Source organism: Colletotrichum graminicola (genome assembly GCF_000149035.1).
Source record: "Colletotrichum graminicola M1.001 genomic scaffold supercont1.11, whole genome shotgun sequence".
Classification (NCBI taxonomy): Eukaryota; Fungi; Ascomycota; class Sordariomycetes; order Glomerellales; family Glomerellaceae; genus Colletotrichum; species Colletotrichum graminicola.
In genome coordinates this window covers 743,016-761,210 of record NW_007361015.1, presented here as the reverse complement: position 1 = coordinate 761,210, position 18,195 = coordinate 743,016, and the positions used below count along the sequence as shown (strand labels likewise).

Genomic DNA, 18,195 nt, shown 5'->3' with positions numbered 1-18,195 from the left:
CGACGTCGGGCTATACCCGGAGAGGTTTCAGGGGTAGAGATATTTAAACGTCATAGTTCATTGCGCCACAAAATTTTTAACTGGGGACCGCCCTGTAATGATGATGTGCTTTGCCCTCGATACCTAAAAAGATAAGGTCATATCCAGACCACCGGAGGAGGGGGTGACCCCACAGGAAGGCTTGCCTTTTCGGTACCAGGGATTACGCCATTTGCATATGAAAGTATACCTTCGGGTATACGTAACCTCACCCGTAGGCTAAGCGCTCCGCGACTAGATTACCCTAGCTTCTTTACAAGGGTATATTGTTGAATCTTTAGGCCCCGGCGATAAATATTTTGCTGAACTACGGTTAACGCTTCATCTTAGGTATGGTCGCATTTCAACTAACCTTCAAGCTTGACACAAGGTCTGCGGTCTCGAGGAGGGTAAGCGTGCTGATCTGGTCGACGATGGCGGCAATCTTGGGATTCGTGGGAGCGGCGGCCTCGGTGGAGTTGTACCTCCGTGCGGTCGCGGGAGTTCGGGTCTGGAAGAGGGATGTCGAGGCACGCAGCGAGCCGGTGGCACGGAGCTGACGGGCGCAGCTCTGAGCTGCGTATCTGCAAGAGAGCGCCATTGTATCGTGTGTATGCGACAAGGTGGGACGAGAGAGAGAGAGAGAGAGAGAGGAAGCGGGGGGGCCCAATTGACGTTTTGGTGAGGAGCGGAGCGGGTTGTCGTCGAGTCGGCCTCAAGCAAGCAGGGAGGTTCAAGCTCGGAATATCTCTGGCTTGAAGTTTTTCGAGCTGCCTAATGGTTCCAGTCGCGTGAATGGGTTGAAGAGTCGTCTCGTCTCTGATTGGCTCGGGGGCTTTGTAGCGCCGCCTTCCGCCCCGACAGCAGGTGCAGGGACCCCTTGCCAGGTCGCTCCATCCGAAAAGGAAAAAAAAAAAAAAAAAAAAAAAGTTGCCTTTGGCTGGAGTGGCAGGGTCCCACCCTCTCTCTTAGTAGGTGAGGAAAAAAAAAATAATTGGAGGTACATACAAACCGGCCTCCCATGAACATCACCGCGGACGACATATCTTGAAATTGAGCCGCAGCCATGGCCGCGATTGATGTGTCATCGCAGAGGAGCGCTCTCCTGAACGATGCAATCGTCCTGGAGCATCTACCAACCGAAATTCTAGAGGTTATAAGAAATCACACGGCCTCAAACCTCCTCGACGCCATCGCAGAGGCTGCTCTCATCCCCCAACTTACAGATCGAATTTTCATTCACTTTGAGAATGTCTTTCCCGACATCTGCGCTCGTTGGCTCCTCAACCCCAGGAATCAAACCAACAACGGACCTGTACTTGCTTCTCTTGCAAGGATATTGTCATTCGCTCCGTACTTATCCGAGTTCATACAACATGTCATGAGAGAGGACTTGACAAAGACGCCACCCCAGGGACCCCAGGCGCTGAACCTCCGATTTCCCAACCTCACCACTCTCACTCCCGCTCAAGATACCGACCTCTTGCGGTTATTGTTGGCAGCATGGCGGCTGGTTTGTTTCGACCAGAGGACCTACGGTATCTTGGTTTCGCCAACTCACATGCAAGCTCTCTTCACGCATGAGAGCCGCGCCGTCAGGTACTTGGCGATCCGAATATTCAGCCAGCTTCTCCGCGCAGCCGACTCGAAACTGGAAGCTCTCGTCCACGAGCATGTCGGAACGAATGAGGCCATCCTCGCTGACTTTGATGGGCGCGAAGTAGACTATGGGTTTCTGAGTCTGTATGAAGATGCACGCGTCAACAAGGTTGCGGCGCTGCGCCGTGAGCTTCGCGCTGCTGCGTTCCAGAGCAATCAAATCCATCCTGTCCCACCGCAAACCCTGACCCCCTTCGTTGCATGCTACGGCAGAACAATACTGCCGCGACCGTCCGGACCGGTCGAGAAAAACTCGTCCCTTGTGCAGACGTCCACTACCATCCAAAACCTCGAGGCCCTGGCCGGTCTCCTGAAGAATTCAAGTCCGATTCTGTTGCACGGCCTTCCCGGCTCTGGAAAGACTTCACTGGTCCACGAAGTTGCCAAGGAGTTCGGCAAGCATTCCGAGATGGTGACATTACACATCAATGAGCAGACAGACGCCAAGATGCTCATCGGGCTCTACTCGACGGACTCGAAGCCGGGTACGTTCTCGTGGAGAGCCGGTGTTCTGACGACTGCCGTCAGAGAAGGCCGCTGGGTTCTCATTGAAGACTTGGACAGAGCGCCGAACGAAGTCATCAGCACGCTCTTGCCCCTCGTCGAGCGAGGCGAGCTTCTCATCCCAAGCAGGGGCGAAAGGATTAAGGCCGCCAACGGATTCCGCCTTTTCGGCACTGTGAGAAGCTCCCGGGGCATGCATGGCAGGGAAACGCTTCCAAATCTCCTCGGCATGCGCTTCTGGCAGCTTCTTTCCGTGCATACACCCACGGAGACCGAGTTGCAGGACATCATCGTCGGGTCCTACCCCATCCTCCACAAGTTCGCCCCGGGAATCCTTGCTGTTTACCGGCGCTTGTCAAAGCCGGTTTCCGGAAACATGCCTTTCTCCTCCAGTCGTGGCATGGCTGACCGCCAGACTAGTTTGCGGGATCTCCTACGATGGTGCAGACGCCTTACGGCTACGCTTTCTGCAGCAGGATGCAGCACCGGCGAGGAGCCCATCACTGATACTACCCGAAACTGGATGTTCATGGAGGCCGTCGACTGCTTTGTCGCGGGCATTCCGGACGCGCAAGTCAAGCGACACCTAACCTTTGGCATAGCCGAGGAGATGCATATGGCGAAGGAGCTAGTAGAGTATCACTTTGACCATTACGTCCCGCACCTGGAGCAAAGCGATAGCCAGTTCAAGATCGGCCGCACGACCCTGCGCAAGCGAAAAGAGCGCGTGAACAAGGTCGCTCTCTCCAAGAGGCCCTTTGCTAGTACCACGCATGCCAAGAAATTGCTGGAGCAGACGGCTGTTGCCGTGAACCTGGCCGAGCCCATCCTGCTTGTTGGCGAGACCGGTATCGGAAAGACGACGGTCGTCCAGCAGCTGGCGGACACCTTGGGCCACAAGTTGGTTGCCATAAACTTGTCCCAACAGAGTGAAGCCGGTGATCTGCTCGGTGGCTTCAAGCCCGTCAACGTTAGAAGCCTGGCTGTTCCTCTGAAGGAGGAGTTTGAAGACCTATTCTCTGCAACTGGAATCTCGACAACGAAGAACCAGAAGTACCTCGAGCAGCTCGGAAAGTGTTTCGCCAAGGGCCAGTGGGCAAAGGCTGTCAAGCTGTGGCGCGAAGCGCCCAAGATGTTCAGGAAGATTATCGAGGAGTTGACACGGCGAGAGAGGGAGCAGAGCCAGGCGCGCGACGAGGCAGGCCAGCCGACGAAGCGACGCAAGACCGAATCCAAGCTTCAGACCCTTCTTGGGCTCAGTCCCAGGTGGGATCAATTTTCCCGCAGTCTCGACCAGTTCGAGGTCCAGCTGTCCGGCGGCTCGACAGCGTTCGCCTTCTCGTTCGTCGAGGGAAACATCATCAAGGCCGCCCGAAACGGTGACTGGGTGCTCCTCGACGAGATCAACCTTGCTTCGCCAGACACGCTGGAGAGCATCGCAGACCTGTTGACGGGTCCCGTCGAGACTCCTTCCATTCTGCTGTCTGAGACCGGCGAAATCGAAAGGATTAGAGCCCACCCGAACTTCCGCATCTTTGGTGCCATGAACCCGGCAACAGATGTGGGCAAGCGCGACCTCCCCATCGGCATTCGATCTCGGTTTACCGAACTCTACGTCGACAGCCCGGACAAGGACAAGAACGACTTGATCACCATTGTCAAGACATATCTGAAAAACAGCAGCATCAAAGATGAAGCCGCAACGAGCGATATTGCGGCGCTGTATATGAACACCAAGAGCTACGCCGAGCGAAAGGAGATTGTTGACGGGGCCAACGAGGTGCCGCATTTCAGCCTTCGTACCCTGACCCGCGTCTTGACTTACGTGAGCTATATTGCTCCTTTCTATGGCATTCGCCGCTCTTTATACGAGGGCTTCTCCATGGGATTTCTCACCCTTCTTGACAGAGAATCAGAGAAGCTGATCATGCCGTTGATTGAACACCATTTGTTTGGGCGCATCTCAAATCCCCAGTCTCTCCTCTCGCAACCACCAAAACAACCTGACGATGGCAAGCAGTATGTACGGTTCCGCAATAAGGCAAAGGACCGTCATTACTGGCTTGCCCAGGGAGAGGAGGCCCCGAAGGAGCGAACAGACTACATCATCACACCCTATGTGGAGCGGAACCTTCTTAACCTCGTCCGCGCCACATCTACTCGTCGATTCCCCATTCTGATTCAAGGGCCAACGTCAGCAGGAAAGACGAGTATGATTGAGTACCTGGCAAACTTCACTGGCAACAAGTTTGTGCGAATCAACAACCACGAACACACCGATCTGCAGGAATATCTGGGCACGTATGTATCGGACTCTACAGGAAGGCTTCGTTTCCAAGAGGGGTTGCTCGTACAAGCCATGCGCCAAGGCCACTGGATCGTTCTTGATGAGCTGAACCTTGCTCCGACCGATGTGCTCGAAGCGTTGAACCGACTCCTTGACGACAACCGAGAGCTTCTGATTCCAGAGACGCAAGAGGTCGTGAGACCGCACGAAAACTTCATGCTGTTCGCGACCCAGAACCCCCCCGGTTTGTACGGTGGCCGAAAGGTGCTTTCGCGCGCGTTCCGCAACCGTTTCTTGGAGCTGCACTTTGACGACATCCCCGAAGACGAACTGGAGTACATCCTTCAGAACAGAAGCGTCAACACCGCCCCCTCGGACTGCAAGCGGATCGTGACGGTGTACAAGGAGCTCTCCCGTCTCCGCCAAACAAGCCGACTATTCGAGCAGAAAGACAGTTTCGCCACGCTTCGCGATCTGTTCCGATGGGCTTTGCGAGAGGCAGACACTCGCGAACAGATTGCCGTCAACGGATTCATGCTCCTTGCGGAGCGTGTACGAGTTGAGGAGGAACGCACCGCTGTCAGAGAGGTCATTGAGAGTGTCTTCAAGGTCAAGATCGACCCGGAAGTTCTCTACACCGCCAAGTCATCCCCGATTTTGAGCAAGCTTCAGGGAATGCCCAACAACCACGGTGTGGTGTGGACCCGTGCCATGCGTCGTCTCTATGTTTTGGTTCACGCTGCTATCCGCAATAACGAACCGGTCCTTCTTGTGGGTGAGACTGGATGCGGCAAAACCACCGTCTGTCAAATCTTGGGAGATGTCCTCGAAAAGGAGCTGCACATTGTCAACGCCCACCAGAATACCGAAACGGGCGATCTTATCGGTTCTCAGAGGCCGGTGAGAAACCGCGGGGCGATTGCAGAAACGCTGAAGACCGATCTGGCTGCCATCCTTGGGACTCTTGGGGAAGACTCAACGGGCTCGTTGGACGACCTTCTGCAAAGATACCACGTCCTTCCGGCAGAGACGCTGGCCAAAGTCGACATCGCCACGCAGGAAAAGATGGCACTTCTGGAGGCCAAGAGCAAGGCCTTGTTCGAGTGGTCTGACGGAAGTCTCGTCCACGCTATGAAGGCCGGCCAATTATTCCTGCTCGACGAAATCTCCCTTGCCGACGACTCTGTGTTGGAGCGTCTCAACTCAGTCCTTGAGCCTCAGCGATCTCTTCTCCTCGCAGAAAAGGGCATCGATAACTCGTTTGTCACTGCGGCGGATGGATTCCAGTTCTTCGCCACTATGAACCCAGGCGGCGACTTTGGCAAAAAGGAGCTGTCTCCGGCGTTGAGAAACCGTTTCACTGAGATCTGGGTTCCGGCCATGTCCGAGATGGACGACATGCTCGACATTGTCCTCTCGAAACTTGACCCAGCCTTCAAGTCCTACGGCAAGCCTGTGGTGCAATTTGCCCATTGGTTTGGACAGGTCTTCAGGTCGTCTTCTTCTACGGCCTTCTCGATTCGTGACATCCTCATCTGGGTCAGCTTTATCAATCTCTGCGGACCCGCATCACCCCAGTTCGCCGTGGTTCATGGTGCAGCAACCGTCTTCATTGACAGCTTGGGCGCCAACCCTTCGGCTTTACTGGCCATGGACCCCAAAGCGCTCGACTCACAGAGGCAGAAGTGTCTCGACAAGCTTAGCGAGCTCCTTGGGTATGATACTGCGGCCATCTACCGGGCACAGCCCGAGGTCACCTTGACCGAAGACAGACTTTCCATCGGCGAGTTCGGTCTGCCCCGAGAAGCAGCCCGCTCGACGGACCCCAGCTTCGCGTTCAACGCCCCGACTACAAGACTCAACGCTATGAGAGTGATGCGCTCTCTTCAAATGCGAAAGCCCATTTTGCTGGAGGGAAGTCCCGGTGTTGGCAAAACCACCCTTGTTGCCGCTCTGGCTCGCGTATGCGGCCGGCCCCTGACTCGAATCAACTTGTCGGACCAGACTGACCTCATGGACTTGTTCGGTACGGATATGCCCGTCGAGGGCGCTGAGGCTGGCAACTTTGCCTGGCGCGATGCTCCCTTTCTCCAGGCCATGCAAAACGGCGAGTGGGTGTTGCTCGATGAGATGAACCTGGCTTCCCAGTCGGTGCTCGAAGGTCTCAATGCCTGTCTTGATCATCGTGGTGAGGTTTACATCTCCGAGCTGGATCAGGTATTCAAGAGACATCCGGATTTCAGACTGTTTGCCGCGCAGAACCCCCATCACCAGGGAGGTGGCCGAAAGGGTCTCCCCAGCTCCTTCGTGAACAGATTCATCGTTGTTTACGCTGATGTCTTCACGGCGGAGGACCTTCTCCTCATTGCGCAGCATAACTTCCCAAGCATCCCCACCGATGTTGTCAGCGGCGTCATCCAGTTTATCTCTCTCCTAGATCACCAGGTTGCGATTGAGAAGGCTTTTGGCTCCCACGGGAGCCCCTGGGAGTTCAATCTGAGAGACATCCTACGATGGTTGCATCTGTTGGCGACAAAGGATTCTCTGCTGGCCACTGGAAAGCCCGACGACTTCCTCGACCTCATTATTCGTCAACGTTTCCGGTCTGCTACGGACCGCGAGGAATTAAATAAGCTCTTTACCCAGGTCTTCTCGAGGGCTCCGGAAAGCCATAGCTTGTATCATGATACCAACGCGGCTTTCTCTCAAGTAGGCATCGCGCTGCTTCCCAGAAACCTGACCTCGCAGCCATTGGCCCTTCCTGGCATCGACATTGTGCCTCGACTTCCGGAAATCGAGTCACTCATGGTCTGCATCAAGCAAGACATCCCGTGCATCCTCAGTGGCCCGTCTGGTAGCGGAAAGTCGGTACTCCTCGAGCACGTCGCTGCTCTCGTTGGCAAGCCTCTTGTCGTCTTCCCTCTCAACGCAGATATCGACACGATGGACTTGGTTGGTGGCTTCGAGCAGTCGGATCCTCTCCGCGAGGTGAATGCCTCTTTAAGGGAGCTCTATGAGGGCCTCCAGACCACAATCTTGACCCGAGTGCCCGGCCAAGTTCCACCACAAGCACTTGCCTTGTTGTATCTCCTGGAGACATATCGCGGGGACACTAATGGCCTGCCGGCCATCACTGCCGCAGTCGAGGAAGTTCTGTCTGAAATTTCGAGAGAGTCTGAGATTGGTGCCCTCCTTTCCAATACCCACGCTGCCTTACAAAAACCGTTGACTGTCAGCAACCCCCGCTTCGAGTGGCTCGACGGAGTCATCGTGAAAGCTCTCGAGACTGGTCAATGGCTGGTCTTGGACAATGCCAACCTGTGCAACGCTTCCGTTTTAGACAGACTCAACTCTTTGCTGGAGCCCAACGGCTTTTTGAGCATCAATGAACACTGCGGTCCTAATGGAGAGCCCAGAATCATCAGGCCTCATCCCGAGTTTCGAATCTTCTTGACAGTTGACCCGCGCTACGGGGAGCTGTCGCGAGCTATGAGAAACAGAGCTGCCGAGATTCATCTCAGCGAGTGGCAGCCACAGGGCCTTCAAGGATTCACCTCGAACGTCCACGTGGAAAGCAGCCTCCAGAGATTCTCTTCATCTACAAAGATCTCCACCTCAGTCTTGAGCGAGAACGACTCGTCAGACGTGAGCAGCGCAACGATCGTGAACCTGTCGCTTCGCGACACCGCACTAATGGAAAGATTTTCTCACTCCCTTAATCGCGGCTTGACTGATCTCAATCCATCTGGACTTGAAAGGTACCAAGGGAGTCTGAACGAGCACCTTAGGTTCCTGGATGCAGCGGAGACGGCCGGCCTTCGCCAGTCTATTTCGCAACTATACGCCGCTCTCCCTGGTGCCAACTCTGGTCTCGGCGACGCTCAGGTAAGATGGCGTACCTTATTGAGGGAGAAAATAATGACTGATAGTAACCTATAGCCCCTGAACCCGCTTCACAACGCTTCTATGGTGCGCGTTCTGCGCCAAAGCAAGGACGAGTTGCCTTTCTGGCTTTCAGTCTCCTACGAGTTCCTCTTGGAGACTCAGCGATGCCAAGCTGCGATTACCACACAGGCCAACAAGGCAAAGGCAACAAAGCTCGCCTCGTTGAATCGCCTGCAACGATCTATCGTCTCAGACCGCGTTGCACCTGTCGCGAAGGACTCCACAGTCAGAGTGTCAAAGTTTCTTTCGAGGACTCTTCAAGTCATCAGAACCTTCATCCAAGGCAACCTCGCAACTTGCCAAGGCTGGAAAGAGCGCGCCCGGGTGATTCGGAAAATGCTGGACTTCTGGTGGCGAACCCTCAGCCTTACCACCGAAGACCATTTTGAGGAAGCCCGATTCCAAGCGCATCTGGTGCATGGTGTTGAGTCTGTTCAAGCACTCCTTTCGCCTACCACAGATGCCATCAACAAGCACCTCGCCGATCGTTACCTTCAGACTGTAGAAGAAGACTTCACGACCGGATTCCGTCTGACAACTGGTTTGAGCATGGAGGTCATGTGGAAGCAAATCAAGCCGCTCCCTATCAGGAACGAAGAAGCTCTCTCCAAGAGCCAAGAGATCGAGCAGCTCGGCAAGCGTCTTGACGAGCTCAAGTGGAAGGTCAAGGCATCCATTGCTGATCTAGCTAGAGCCATGACAACTCTCGTCAAGGCCGATGGGATTGTACGAACCACCGACTCCGACGTCACCGAGCTCATCCAAGATCTTACCAAGGAGATCGAGCTTTTGGAATCCAATGTTGGCTCGGAGTCTAGCGAGGTCAGGCCGTTCTTCGCAGCAGCGTTCGAGACTTTGAGACAGGCTTCCGTGTTAAGATCCCAGGCCATCGAGTATTTCGAGGGCTTGCCATACAGCGCCAACGAGACGGACCTTTTGGTTTTGTCGAACCAGCAAACCATTGACCAGATTCGCCTCGGCAGCTTCGGAGCCAATGAGGCTCATTCCTTGACCATCGGCCTGCTTGCTTCTCAGGACCCTGCTACTCATGTCTGGAACGGCAAGTTCGCCACGTCTCTGCTATCAAGACTCAACTCTCTTCACGCGACAAGTCTGCGCTCACTCGGACTCCTTGAGACCGAATTGCCTGCCATGGGTCGATCTGTCGCGGCACTGGCGCCAGCATTCCAGAAGAACCACGTCGTGGCCCTCAATGCAGTTCTCAAGAAGCTCGTCACAACTGCGTTTGCTGTCCACGGCAGTGGGCAAGAGGACATCGTCCGTGCAATCTATGACAGGGTTATTCACGAGTTTGAAGGCACCGAGGTCGCGCCTCTACAGATACAGCAGCTGGCCGCCCAGTTTGAGGGCAGCATTCCTAGCGTTTGGCCAGTCCATTTGTGTCAGATCGCCAAGCAACACTTGCTTCCAGCCACGGTTGCCCTCGCTGTGTCCGATAAGATTGAGCGCAACAGTCACGCAATCAACGAAGCGGCCAGCGCCCGCGCTGTCGCTGCTTGCTCTGCAATCGCATGGGTCGAATTCTCGATCGGCGCGATCAAGCTTTACGTGCCGGACAAGTCTTTCGATCCTCAATTGCGGCCGCAATTCGAAAATGACGTCCACGACGAGCTGACGAAGGGACTGGAACACAAACTCTCATCACTTTTGGACTTTGAGACTCGTTTCACCGGCCAGACCAAGTCCCTTCGCATACAGCTTGTGCAAGAAGATATCGAAGGACTCGGTCCTGCGCCGGCACCGACGCAGCTGCTTTACAGACCCGCTCGATCAGAACTCGCCAATGTTCAGACATCCTTCAACAACGTCCTGGCTACCATCATTGGACAGGAGCTGTCAGCCCATCACACAGCCTTTGCCCTGTCAGGCTCTACCGATGCCGTGCAGGTAATCAACCTCGTCAAGCAGAACTTGACTCACATGGTTGACCGCTTGGCAAACCGTGACCACCGGGCGAACCATCTTGATGCCTACCAAGACATGACACGGCCTCTCGTCAACCTTATTGGCTGTCTCCAGCTTGGTCTGTCGCTGAGCGACGGACTGGATTCCATCGAACACCATGTTGCGGACCAGACTCTCATGGACCTAACACCCTTCGTTGGAGGCAACCCCGAACACCATGTCCTCAAGAAGTTCCCGAACAGGAGTTTGGAGTTTCTCGACTACGCTGGACTTGTCGCATCTGTCGAAGGGCTGACAAACTTGAACGCCAGCTTCCGCGAAGCATTGTTCGAGTGCGTCCACAGGTTCTTCCAGGAATGGACCAAGAGGCTCGAGGAGGACCGCAAAGCCGAAGAGGCCCGAACAAATCTCTACCGTTTCAAGGGCAGTTTCGAAGACGAGGAAGAGATGGACGAGCAAGAGTTTAACGAACTATTCCCCACGTATGACGATGAACAGGAAGAGAAGCCCGCCATCGGACGTCAGAAGGTTCGTGACGTGTCGGTTAAGTTGGCGGAGTCCCATCGCAAGGTCTTCTTGGAACACCCGACCCCATCAGAGGCACTCAAGGAGGTTTGCAAGAAAGTTGGCAATGGAATCGCACAGGAGCTCGCGCACAAGTCTGCGGTTCACCAGGGTGTGAACAGCAGAGTGCTCCCCCTTGCGCTTTGGTCAGTCGATGAACAGATGACGACGCTCAACGCGAACATCGTCGGCACCACCTATAACTTCTACACCGAATCGAACCTTCCCGAGGTTCGCCGTCTGGTTCAGCTCGTTGACAAGGTGGAGGCTCGCTTCCGTGACTTGCAACAAGTGGACGAGATCGGCTACATGCAGCCTTTGGCAGATGTGCGAGTCGCTTGCGAGCAGCTCCTCGACCTCACTCATACCGAGCCCCTAGCCAAGATTCTGCCCAAGCTGGAGCATCTCCACGGCATCGTCTACGAGTGGCAGCACGGAGGCTACGCCCCGGCCATATATGGAGCGCCCGCTCTTTACACCTCTTTGACGGACACCATCATCAGCTGGCGACGCCTGGAGCTGTCGACCTGGGCCAAGCTGTTCGACATGGAGACTCAGAAATGCTCGGAAGATGCTGACTCGTGGTTCTTCATCGCTTACCAAATCCTTATCGCCGTGCCGCTGTCCCTCGTGGACTCCAGCGAGCTGAAGGACTACGCTGTGAACCTGGTGAGGGAGCTCGAGACATATTTCTCCACTGCAATCATCGGCCAGTTCTCTGCACGCCTCAGACTGTTGAGACAGTTGCAGAAGCACCTGCAGCTTCTCACCGTCGACTACCCTTCTTTGACTGTCGTCTCCGACGCAGCACTGAACTTTATCGACTTCCACTCCCGCTTCGAGAAGGTTGTCAAGGAGGCAATTGCCAAGGGAAGAGCGCCGTTCGAGAAGACAATGAAGGAGGTTGTCCTGCTGGCCAGCTGGAAGGATACCAACATCAATGCTTTGCGTGAGAGCGCTCGCAAGTCTCATTTGAAACTGTTTAGACTTGTTCGGAAGTTCCGCGCCGTCCTCGGTCAGCCGATGAAGCCCATCCTGGAACAAGGCATACCCGATGAAGAGGTTCCCATCACTCAGGATACTAATACCCAAGGCAAGGCCGATCTCAAGGTGGACCCCGCGGCCATCTCGGCATGCAACAAGGGCTTGCCTGGCTGGTTGGCTCAGCACAAGCGTCTGTCGAACTCCTCAAAGACGCTTACCATCATGGCCAACGTTGCTTCCAAGTTAAACCAGAGCTCTCTCGATGCCACGCAGGAGATTCTCTCGTACGTCGAAGAGGTCAACTCTTCCATCGCGGAACTGCGCAAGGAGACTCCCGGCACCTTGACCGATGAGAACAAGGACCAAGTCAAGCACCTCAAGACGCGCAAGCGCAAGCTCTTTGCGGACGTTCTGAAGATGATGAGGCAGATGGGCTTTCGTTACAACCTTGGAACTGAGGAGCTGGCCAAGCAGGAATCCCTCGCGGTCGTCCTGGCAGGCATGCCCGCCTCTCACGTCGAGAACAGCATCAATGACGCCGCCGAGTACTACTTCCACAAGGTAGTTGACATTGCGCCCAAGGTGAGAGCCTCCATCCACGAATACTCGGAGGAACTCACCGGTGCCGAGATGTCTCGAAGCACCGGTTTTATGGAGGGCATGTTGGCTGTCATCCTGGGCCAGCACAGCTCTCTGTCTGCCACTCGTGATGCCATCGCCTCTCTTGACCGAGTCATTGCCTCAGTCCAGAGCTTGAGCGGTACAGCTGTCGGGCGCAACACGAACGGCAGCCGGCCGAGCGTCACCGTAAATTGGATGAAGCCAATCTTGGACTTTGGAATCAAGATTGTGGAAATCCACGGCAAGTTGGCGTCCGTCAACAACCAGCCCGTGTTGAGCCACCTGCAGAACACCTTGCAGGAAGTCGATGCTTTGTCAAAGGAATGGTCCTCTTTGGCTTCGATTCCCGAAAAATTCAAAACCAAAGAGCACGAGGCCCTGCAGAAGCGCTCCTTGCTTGCAGAGGATAACTTCAAGACTCTGCTCCCTGGTCTTGGCCGCTCGGATCTTGACTTCGTTCTGAAGCAGATTACAAGCTGGTTCAGCATTGAGATCGCTCAGGGCGATGACGAGTCTCACGGCTCTGACGGTACCGCCCAGAAATTCAAGAACTCGATCTCCAGTCTTTGCGACACTGTGCTTGTCGCGGTCCAAGAGTACAAGAAGGCTATGGCTGACCTGCCCAGCTCAGCTGAAGATTCCGGCTGGCTCGCAAAGACCTCTGCCGTTCGCAGCTCCGGTCTCGGCGCACTCTATATCAGCGCGATTGTGAGCAAGGTCGAGGCGTGCCTCTCCGCCTTGGAGAGTGTTGACCTGGAAAAATCCAACATGGGCGCGGTCACTTCAGCCCTCTTCTCCATTGTCCTTCCTATACTCCAGCAATATGCTCTCATCTGCCGCCAAAGCTTCTCTCAGCTCCATAGTTTGCATGCTGCAACCGGCCACATGGCCTACCATCTGGCGCAAACTTTCGTCCAGCTTGCTGCCAAGGGCTTCTGCTCCCCACAAGAGAAGCAGGGCGAAGAGTCTGGGGAATCCGGCAAACTTGAGTCCGGAACCGGCCTGGGTGATGGCGATGGAGCGGAGGATATCAGCAAAGATATCCAGCCTGATGAGGACCTGTCTGAACTTGCCCAGGAGCCGAACAAAGAAAAAGACGGCGAGATGGAAGACGAGAAAGATGCTGTCGACATGGCCGATGAGGAGCTCGAGGGAGAGATGGGGAGCGTGGGCGGTGGAGAAGACGGAGAAGAGAAGTCGGACGGAGAAGGCGAAGATGGCAAGGAGGAGAACGAGATGGACGAAGAAGTCGGCGATGTCGACGACCTCGATCCCACTGCCGTTGACGAAAAGATGTGGGATGGAGACAACGAAGAGGCAGAAAAGGATCAGCAGGGCGACAAGGCCAAGGGGCAGAAGAAGGACGAGCAGATGGCCGCTGATGCTGACGCCAATGCCGAAGATAACAAGGCAGAGGATGATGAGCAGCAGGTCGACCAAGAAGACGAGGAAATGGAGGAGGAAGAGCCCGGCCCGGAGCAAGAAGACGCGAAGTTTGAGGACGACCAGGTCAAGCAAGATCAGAACGTGGAGGAGAATGACGCCCTGGCGATGCCAGAGGAGATGGACTTTAACTTTGACGAGGAGGGAGAGGACGTAGATTCCGAGGACGATGAGCTGGACAAACTGTCAGACATCGAAAAGGAAGAACCTCAACAGCAGCAAGAGTCCGACGTAGAGGACGGAGAGGATGAGACGCAGCGACCGGACGAGAAGGGCCCCGAAGAAGACGGGGAGGAAGAAAAAGAGGAGGAGTCTCCTGAGGATGACGTTGCGGGCGAGCCCAAGGTCGACTTGGAGCCCAAGGCAGAGGAGGAAGAACAGCCCAATCAGCCCGAGGAGCCGGACAACCGCGTGGAACCCCCTCGGGACGACTCCAACGCCGACGCGAACGCTGCGCCGAGCGATGTCAAGGGTGGCGGCCAAGATCAAGACGCCGAGGATATGGACGCTGAGAACGACTTCAACACCAACGCCGCACAGAGAGATGACGGGGACGCGGGTGACGGATCGGCGGAGCAGCAGACCAGCGCCGGGAAGAAGGGCCAACTTTCCCGATCCGACGACCAAGCGCAACCCACCGACCAGGACCAGGATGACGTGCCTGAGAACAGCAGACAGGATCCCTTCAAGAAGCTTGGTGATGCCCTCGAGCGTTGGCACCGCCAGCAAAACGACATCAAGGACCCCGAGAAGCAGCAGGACGAGGGAGAGCAGAAGCAGTCCCAGGACGTCGATGCGGAACTCGGTGCCCGTGAGTTCCAGCACCTCCAGGACGACGAGACTGCAGCAGATGCCCAAGCGATGGGCAACGCCTCCGAAGACCAGGTGCAGCCTATCGACGAGTCGATGGCCATCGACGAAGAGAAAGAAGATCCCCAGAGCCGCGTCATGCCTGACGATGAGGATGTGGAGATGGGCCAAGATCCCGACACGATGGACACCACGGAGGCCCCTGACGCCCAGGAGAAGGACACTGGCGCCGACAAGGACGACGGCCGGTCGGGTGTCAAGACACGCCAGGGCGCCTTCAACCGCGAAGTCTCGCCCTCGGAGGACGAGGTCCAACGAGCCGAAGATGAGTCCGACGAGGAGGAGCAGGTCATTGAAGAAACCTCTACACAGCTCTCTACGACGCACATCAGCGACGAACAGCTGCCCCTCCGCGACTTCTCCGAGTCTCTGCAGTCCTGGACGGCGTTCCAGTCTAAGACGCACCCGCTCTCCCTCTCCCTCACCTCCCAGCTCCGCCTCATCCTCACCCCCTCCCAGTCCACCAAGCTCTCGGGCTCATACCGCACGGGCAAGCGCCTCAACATCAAAAAGATCATCCCCTACATCGCCTCGAGCTACAAGCGCGACAAGATCTGGATGCGGCGCGCCATCCCCACGAAGCGCAGCTACCAGATCCTCCTCTGCGTCGACGACTCCCGCAGCATGGGCGAGTCGAGCTCCGGCACGCTCGCCCTCGAGTCCCTCGTCATGGTCTCTCGCGCGCTGACGATGCTCGAGGTCGGCCAGGTGGGCGTCCTCGGCTTCGGCGCCGACACCTTCATGGCGCACGACTTTGCCGAGCCGTTCGCCTCCCACGACGCCGGGGCCAAGGTCCTGCAACACTTCAACTTCCAGCAGGACCGCACCGACATGGCGCTGCTGGTGCGCCGCACCATCGACCACTTCCGCGCCGCGCGCCTGCAGAGCCCGGCCCGCGGCGCCGAGGACCTGTGGCAGCTCGCCCTGATCCTCTCGGACGGCCTGACTCCGTCGTCGCAGCACGGGCCCATCCGCCGCCTGCTCCGCGAGGCCATGGAGGAGCGCATCATGGTCGTCTTCATCGTCATGGACGACACGGGCAACAAGAAGGGCGACAGCGTGCTGGACCTCAAGGAGGCCAAGTTCGTCAAGGACGAGACCGGCAACAGCCGCGTCGTCATCGAGAGGTATCTCGACACCTTCCCCTTCCAGTACTACCTCATCGTGCACAACCTCGAGGACCTGCCCACCGCCCTGGCCGGCCTGCTGAGGACCTGGTTCGCCGAGGTCAATGCGTAAAGAGCGAGACGGAACAATAGTACAAGAGTTGGACGGGGCGAGAAAGAAAGAACGGGGGGGGAGTTCATGGGTGGTTTGGTTTTAGAGGGGAAAAATAAAAGTCATTATCGTTAGTTGTTTCTGTGCAGGACTGGAGTCTGCGGATGGATGGATGCATGTAATTAAGCAAAAACAATTTAGAGGTGGCGTTGAAAAGTGAAAAATCATAGACTTGAACCTACAGGAAAACTTCATTTTTTTTCCTTGCAAAAAGTCACCTTCCATTTATTGATATGTTGGCCCTGCTTGGCCTGCTTGTGAGAGACAACGTGGTATCAACCGGGCCGTAGCCAAAGGTGCGTAGAAGTACAAATATGACCTGAAGACCCCGCCCGTAAACTCCTTAACCCGACCCCCCCCCCCCCCCCCCCCCCTCTTCCCTTATCACGATCCGTCCCTGCATCGCGAAGTAAGTGACAAGAGCAAGGCTAGGCGTCCTCAATTCGGACCTTCTTGCTCGCGCCCTGGTCCTCGGCGTCGTCTACCGACTTGCGCTTGCTACCGCCGCTCTCTGCGGCGGCAGCAGAGGCGGCAGCGGCGTGCTCTTCCCACCGGGCGTGCCAGTCGAGAAGCCTGGCGTACTCGAGCTCGACGCTGCTCAGGGCCTCGTTGAGCTTCTCCGAACGCTCGGACTGATCCAGCTGGCCGAGAACGTCAGCGTTCTGGCGGTACAGGCGCTGTTTGACGAACAGCTGCCACAGATGGTAGTGGTGCTTCTCCTCCTTCGTCGGCTTGGCCTTTTGTTCCTCGCCGAATCCGACCTTCACGGATGCGGGCAGCTGCGACATGGTCTGCATCTCGATCAGGCGCTTAAACTGACGGTCTACGATCTTTGTCTTCTGGCGGAGGTTCCTGAGAAGCTCCTGGTCCACCAAGTCCTTGGGGACAGTGCCGCTGGGGGGGTTGGGAAGGGCGATGCTGGTGTTGATCTTGACGTTGCTAAACTCCGGCAGCGATCGCAGGAAGGTCAGGTCCGCCAAGTCGCGCATGTCGTCGAAGGCCTCGTTGGGGTCTTCCACGGTCAGCTCCAACGTCTGCGGGTTGTTGTAATAGTGCTCGAAAATGGTCTTGTACAGACGAGCACCGATGCCCTTGCCCTGAAAGGGCGGCAGGATCAAGAACTGAGAAAGCCGTGAGCGGCAGGGCAACTCCTCCAACAGGTTGAACTCCTCTTTTGGCAGATCCCACTCGGACGAGGGTGGGGTAAGCGGGCGGAAGCAGAAGAAGCGGTAGACAGTCGCATAGCCAACGAAGGTGTACGAGGGCCTGCCACTCGCCTCTGGGGACGTCTGTTTGCGATAAAGGAAGAATACAGTCCAACGGTTGGCGTCCTCGGGAACCTTCCAAGGGTCTTCTTCGTCGTTTGCGTCGCGGGAGATGTATGAACCCCCCTCAATAAACATTGGGATAAGAGCCTCCACGCGGGTGACAATCTGGCGAACGGCGGGGTCCGCAAGGCTGCCCTTCCAAACCTCGTACGTGCCATCATGGCCCTCGTAGCTCGAATGGAACGCGCCAGGAGGGGTCCAGCCGTCAGGCTGGCTCTGAGCGCCGGTGTTGAATTCGCGTGCGGACTCGAAGGCAACTATAAGGCGTCAGTGTCAGTAATGTTGACTGTTTGCGATGACAGCATCACTCACCCAATGGCAGATGCTCCTTTAGTGTAGCATTGACGTCCGCGGCCTCGGTCTCGCCGACGGACTGGAACTTTTTGCCATAGGACACCTTGACATTCGGTCGCATGTCAAAAGTGCGATAGCGTAGGTCGATTCTGAGGTCCTTGTAACCGAAAATGCGCTCATCGTCGCCAAAGATGGAGTAGGTGAACTTGGGATTGAAAGACGCAATCGTTTTGGTAGCTCCGGTAGCAGGTGCGACCAAGCTGATGTTCAGGGACTCGGTGGCATTGGCCGACCCTAAGCTCCCAGTCAGTTATTAAGGCAACAATGAAGAAGCAAGGACTGTAGGAAACGTACACTCGTCAGTTTCGGCCATGGCGGCGACAGAAGTATGAGCTGGTACTGGAGATTTTATGCGGGAGGCAGAGAAAGAACTGCGTCGCAGTTGCAGGCTTGTATCGCGATCGTGGGATGGTT

The 18,195-nt window shown here is 56.1% G+C and overlaps 3 protein-coding genes across 3 annotated transcripts in view; 1 reads left to right on the top strand and 2 right to left on the bottom strand.

Annotated features, from left to right (window-relative positions):
* GLRG_03751 (uncharacterized protein) overlaps positions 1 to 619 on the bottom strand; it is a gene marked incomplete at both ends in the record, with an annotated part of 1,679 nt that extends 1,060 nt beyond the window's left edge. Inside the window, one exon of the mRNA XM_008094436.1 lies at positions 392 to 619. Coding sequence (XP_008092627.1) covers positions 392 to 619 — 228 coding nt within the window. The remainder of the gene's footprint in view (positions 1 to 391) is intronic.
* A 465-nt stretch (positions 620 to 1,084) lies between these two features.
* GLRG_03750 (ATPase) lies at positions 1,085 to 16,060 on the top strand (the record flags this gene model as incomplete). The annotated part of the gene is made up of 2 exons (XM_008094435.1): positions 1,085 to 8,353; positions 8,408 to 16,060. The coding sequence occupies 2 exons, from the start codon at positions 1,085 to 1,087 to the stop codon at positions 16,058 to 16,060; spliced, it is 14,922 nt and encodes a 4,973-aa protein (XP_008092626.1).
* A 467-nt stretch (positions 16,061 to 16,527) lies between these two features.
* Positions 16,528 to 18,094, bottom strand: GLRG_03749 (histone acetyl transferase HAT1; the record flags this gene model as incomplete). The annotated part of the gene is made up of 3 exons (XM_008094434.1): positions 16,528 to 17,684; positions 17,740 to 18,015; positions 18,076 to 18,094. The coding sequence occupies 3 exons, from the start codon at positions 18,092 to 18,094 to the stop codon at positions 16,528 to 16,530; spliced, it is 1,452 nt and encodes a 483-aa protein (XP_008092625.1).
* Between the last annotated feature and the right edge of the window lie 101 nt (positions 18,095 to 18,195).